Below are 6000 nucleotides of genomic sequence, written 5' to 3' on the forward strand. Positions count from 1 at the left end.
TATCGATTCTCGGAAGCCTGTAAGTGTTCGTAATGACACTACCATGGGATGAGTTAACAAGAATTTACGCGTCTTCTTAGGAAGCATTCAAACGCTACGTATTGTTAGAATTGTTTCTTACCATCCCCATGCCGGGAGCGTACATGTATTCGTCGACTTCTCTCTTCAGCACGTCCCTCTTCATGATAGATGACGGCGCGTCTTCCAGTAAGCTCCTGTTCTCAACGTCTGGAACTTTCGGGACGTATGCGGGGGCTTTGTCTGGAGTACCCAAGTACGGGCTCTCCCCGCTATTGAACACCAGCAACTCTCCTACGGTGGTAATGTCATCTATAACAGCCTTAAGTTCAAAGTCTGGCTTAGGCTTGGTGTTCTTTGGTGCGGCCACTTTGACGTGGTAAAAGTGAAGTTTTTCCTAAAAGAAAACCGATTATGTTCATTATTTCTTCACTGAAATACAAAGTTAGTAAGTAGAAGCCATTTTCGATAACTATTGATTAAAAATTACCTGTATTCCCTTGTCATTAGGCTGGCCCTGAGTCTTCCCACTCAAGGTTACCTTTTGAGGTTTATGCTGATAAGCATCTAGATCTAAGACAGATTTGTAATGTTCGTGGACGATCGATGCCGGATATTTCGCACTAGAGAACACTTTGATCGCCTTTTGCATCCCAGTCAGTGTTTCAACTTTTTTCCTTGAAATCTCAATTCTATCCGTGAGTTTGTTGGTCTTGTCAATGTTCTGCTTGATTCTACCCATGAGTCGAGCGAATACGTCGTCGATGACACCGTTAAGGTTGTCGAGGGTGTCTGCGATCTGTAGTATAGTTTCTTCCGTACTCAAATCGGAGGGCACCAAATTGATTTTATAGATACCTTCCATGATTGTTTCGTTGGGACAACACTGCAACAAACGCGTTTTCAACTTCAGTCATTGAAACAATGGATTTGCAGATATAATTTAACCGTTATTGTCTCACACGTTGCAAACATTTATTAGAATTTGATCGATTACTTCTGGGAGGTCAATTATTATAGGAGTCCCGAGTGACGCAGCAACGATTACGCGATATGTACATTATTTACTCGCAATATCTAGCCCTATAATTTCAAATACACGTATATTTTCCTGCTTCCTTATCTTGATTTTGTAATATACAAGTATATCACAGACCAAAGATGTTAATTAATTTACATTAACAGGTAAACAGATTCTGAGGAAATTAATTGAGGAACTAAATGAGTTGATGATACTATGTTTAGATAACATTGTTTTTAAGAGTCATATAATCAAATAAATGATTCGAATAATTAACTATACTCAAAATAAACAGTATGTACGGTCCGTGCTTGTCAGGCTTTAAATCCGCGAGCGCCGTGTATTAGCTTGGATCGCGAATAGACGAGTTTAAAAGATCTATGATTTGTAATCCAGTTTAACCAGACCACCGATGGGTTATCGGCGACTTAGGGAATTTACCTTTGAAATTCTATTGTAAAAAATAATGGTCAATGCGTCACTCATAATCGTCAATCAAAGTTTTTCGTGCAAAAAGTTATACGTTCAATAATAACCAACCAGAATAAAAGTGAATGTATCTAAGATCAAATCAAAGCAATTGAAATTGTTATTGGTTTTTTAGTAATTCAACAAAACAAAGTTACATAGAATTGTAAAATCAATATCCTTACCTAAAATATTTCTGTAAATCACCTAAAATAAATTAATAAGGCACAAGAATTATCACTATTAACACATCAACATTCTTGTGTAAACAATATACAAGTCCAATGATTCTATAGCACTTTGTAAAGCTTCTATGTTCATAAAAATTTACTATTCAGTCACTAATTACAATTCACATTATTTCAGTACCATGTCACTATTTATTGTACAAAACGATTCAGTTCTTATGGGAGTAAAACGAATGGAGATTGTCTTTCGCTGGGTCCGTACTCCACGAGAACCGACAGTACGCGTCGGGGGACATGGTGGGGTCCAGGATGGCCGACTCCTCCACGGGCTGCGCCCCGGGCAAGTTCAGGTGCTTGTTGATCATGGGGTCGTTCGCACTAACGTAACCGCCGGGCGCTTGCGGTTTTAATGGCACTGTGTTACGAACAGCGGACTTAAGACTAGGCATGACGTCCAGTGACTTCAGTTGGATGTAACTGTTATCGACGCCATGTTTCGCTGGCTGTGGCAAGCTAGGCATTGTGGGCAAGCTTTCGGGCCCGAGCGCCTTCGTCGGCGACAGGCCTAAATTCGGTAAGTTCATCAATGACTTGATCTGAGCGTCGTCGTGACGCACATATCCAGATGAGGTAGGTGGTTGGTATTTCACGCCGGCTGGCGTCATGCCGGTCGTGAATATCGGCGGCGAAAAACTCGCCATGACATAGCTAGAGCCGGCCGGCTGAAGTGCAGCAGGCTTTTGAGGCGAACTCTTAATATTAGGAACAGCTTCTACATAACCACTTGAAGGATTCACCACAGGAGCTGTATCCTTTTTGAAATTGTCCGTAAAGTACGGCGAGTTCTCACGTAAACTGTCTAAATCAGAATTGTCTAGGGAATATCCATCCTGGTTTAAGTTATTATCATCTAATTTAACTGTTTCTACTTCAAGATTAAGTGAGGAATTTGAACTTTCATCTGAGGTAGAGGCTTGTCTTTCCACAGCTCCTCTGGAAGTATCTGATAAAGCAGTACTGTCTGTGTGGTCACTGGACCCACAGTTGCTATTATCTTTTTGTTTAATTTCTGGTGAAGGAACTACACCTTTAGCATTAGGCAGAAGTAACATTTCATCTGAAGAGGGTTTTTCTTCTTTGTTTGTTGGGTTCCACCCACCATAAGAATATTTAGATGTATCTTTCTCAGGAATACTTAGGCCATCTGGTAAAACAGGTTTTATATCACCCATTTTTCTATATTTTTTGTACAACTTTAGTGTTCCATACCCTATTCCTAGTAGGAAAAATACAATCATGAAAATCAAAGTCATTGTAAGTCCATCTTTGCTTCGACAAGTAACTGTACTAGGCTCACTCCATAAACCAGGATGCTCAATTTCTTCCCTTTGTTTCTCTTCAGGAATTGTAACATACCGAGTATCAGCCATTATGTCACTGCCATAATCAAAGTTTACAGCTCTTACTTGATAAGTTTCTCTCTCTACTACCCCCTCACATAGTATCAATTCATATGATAAGTTAGTGGTGTTGAGTATTTCAGGCTCTGCATCATCTTTTATTTTCCTTATTTGATATTGATCCACAATACCACCTGGTATTTCTGGTGGTTCCCATTTGAGAAGATCAGGGCTATTATTTACAGTTGGAGCTTTTAATCTGCTGGGTGCTCCAATTTTAGTACGTACAAAAATTCCTCCACTAGGACCACTCTTGGAGCAACTGTGGATTCCAGTATTACAGGCCTGCACTGACAGAGTGTAGTTTCTAAAACCAATCAAATTTTCTAAAACTACACTTCTTCTTTTGACATCTTTGCTATCTTCTTCAACTTTGACAGTCAACAGTTCCGTATTCTGATCATAAATAGCATAGTGGCCAATAATACCATTTCTAGGATAGGGTGGGTCCCAGGATATGACTAGTGAGTTGCTCTGTACATCTGTAACTCTTACATTTCTTGGGCTTGTCGGAGTATCCTCTGTAGTGGTAATTGACCTTGAAGCATTTACAGTCTTTAAGCCAAATGTAGTATTAAGATCTAAATTAAACAGATAAGTTTTGTGAGGCAATAAATCTGTGATGTTCACATCCATTTGATCAGGATTTGGTATGTATGTTGAATTCTGTTTATATGATGGGTCACAAGTATTACTAGTATTCACAACAACACAATATTTTAGTAAGTACCCAGTAATAATTCTCTCTTGTAATGTACATGTCATAGTCCAAGTTACTCTGACAAATGACTTCCCAGGGGCATCATTCTGTACCGTTACTGGAAAACCATACATAGGGATGGAGTCTTTAGATATAGCACACTGAGCCCATACTATGCCACTAGTTCTAGTTCCACTGTTAGCCGATATAGCAAACTGATACCTATGATCTTTATTCAGGGTTATTTCATAACTATTCTTTGTGGCGTCCAAAACTGTGAAGTTCATACGTCCTGCACAGATAAGGGTAACATTGTACTGGCACCAAAACAATGTATAATTGTCAATCTTTTCCTTGCCAACCCATGATAATTTATAAGTCCCACTTTTATATGCAAGTTGGGTAAAAGTTGTAACTCTCAGAGAAGCATCTGTTTTAGGTGGAATATAAAGCTGACTGCTGTTTTCTGACTTGCCTTTTTCATTGTATGACCAAACTGTAACTTCCATAGCCTCCCAGGGTGCTGTTAACTCTACATAGCTCAGACTTTTGTTTTTATCAGGAAACAGAACTTGTGTCTTAGAGCCCTGAGCTATCTGCACTTGGTAAGTGAAGTTAGCACCAGCCTCTTCATACTCTTCAAGCTGTTTCCAATAAATCCATATTCTTTTATGTTCATGAAATTCAGCTTCACTGAATGCTCCGGCTATCAATTCTGGCGGCCGTCTGGGTTTCTCACTACGAGTGTAAAAAACCTTGTATGTAAAGTCAGACCAGAACTCCTCTTCAACAGCTTTCTTTGATTTAATATAGATCCTCACCTCATACTGCATATAAGCAAATGGAAGGTCTTTCAATAAGAACTTATAAGTTTTATTGTTAGGGGGTAAGCCAGAGGTATCCACGGTACGAAAATGAGTTCGGCTATCGATCTTAGCAATTTGATACTCTATTCGATGGTCCACCCCACAGGTCAAAAGGTTTGCCATGGTGTTTGGAATATTCCATTTTAATAAAATGCTGTGAGAATTTACTTGCTCTAATTTCAAGTTACTTGGTGGATCTGGTTTAACAACAGCAAAGTGGTTGACTGTAAAGTTCTGAATGTTGGGCCCAAACTGATTTGATGATTTGAGTATAAAGATGTACTCTTCCTCTTGCTGCCTGTACCTAGGCTCACTACTTGTATTCCATGTACAGAATAGTAATTGGTTTGATGTTTTCTCAGGTTTGCATGATGGAACTACATTACCGTTTACTAGAAAAGTAAGCGAGTAGTTTATAGTGGCCACATTGGGTGGTGAAGTCCATGAGCAGTTCAGCATTTCAAGATTTCTTGAGACGCAATTAAAATCCGTCACATTCATAGGCGGTGAGTCCACCAAGACTCTGCTTGTACACTTTTTTTTGGTTTTCTTATTCCAGCAATAGTATGCACTGATTTGTTTCTCCGGCCGGTCTATGTATAATCTGATAGTCGTGTCATTGACGATTGTGGAAGGAACAGGCCTCCCACTGTAGGTGAACTCGAGATCATTGGAGGTATAGTTGGTGTACTCATTATTATCAACTATGCAGAATATTTCCAGGGGCTCGCCGAATCGCACCGACACTACTCCCTCTGGCTGCAGTCTCACCGATAGATCTACACCTAGACATGTCGAAAATATACAGGGTAAACTAACAAAACACTTTATCAATGTACACCAGATCCAAAATCCATATTGCGGTCCTCTCTTCAATCCACTGCACTTCGTCCTTTTAGTACTTGTACAAACGTTTGCCATAGCTGCTGGATGAATTTATCACTCCATTTCTAGTAAAAGCACTTGCAAACTTAACCACATTGAGTAAAACTATCCGCACATTCCTTGTTTTTTATATTGTGAGGTAAACTGCAATGGCGCACTGTAGTCCACACACGATGACACACACCGACTGAATAGATCACTGAGCGCGTAACACATGGATTTTATTGTTTTGATTTTTGTTACTCGTTTTATAAATCAACACCGCACTCGAGTCCGACTACGAATTAATCTATTGTGAAAATTCATTACGCATAGGACGTACTTACATGAAATAGAAAAACTTTGGGTTCGTTTCCTTGTAATCGCTAACTTCACTCTGGTGTAGTGATGTATA

The 6000-nt window shown here is 39.6% G+C and overlaps 2 protein-coding genes across 3 annotated transcripts in view; both read right to left on the reverse strand.

The window, feature by feature from the left end:
* Positions 1–6000, reverse strand: part of LOC135074410 (WASH complex subunit 1-like) — a 28908-nt gene extending 22908 nt beyond the window's left edge. Inside the window, exons 1-3 of one of the 2 annotated variants that reach the window (XM_063968692.1) lie at positions 5933–6000; positions 509–904; positions 122–415 (exon numbers count right to left, since the gene is read on the reverse strand). In XM_063968692.1, coding sequence (XP_063824762.1) covers positions 122–415; positions 509–883 — 669 coding nt within the window. In that variant the 5' untranslated portion in view covers positions 884–904; positions 5933–6000. Of the gene's footprint in view, positions 1–121; positions 416–508; positions 905–1692; positions 1786–5932 lie in introns of those variants that run through there. The other variant, XM_063968691.1, reaches the window with a different exon arrangement.
* LOC135074408 (cytokine receptor) lies at positions 1898–5926 on the reverse strand. The gene has a single exon (XM_063968690.1). It carries the CDS (start codon positions 5640–5642, stop codon positions 1905–1907), a length of 3738 nt encoding a protein of 1245 aa, XP_063824760.1. The 5' UTR covers positions 5643–5926; the 3' UTR covers positions 1898–1904.

This window comes from Ostrinia nubilalis, chromosome 9 (genome assembly GCF_963855985.1).
Source record: "Ostrinia nubilalis chromosome 9, ilOstNubi1.1, whole genome shotgun sequence".
NCBI lineage: Eukaryota > Metazoa > Arthropoda > Insecta > Lepidoptera > Crambidae > Ostrinia > Ostrinia nubilalis.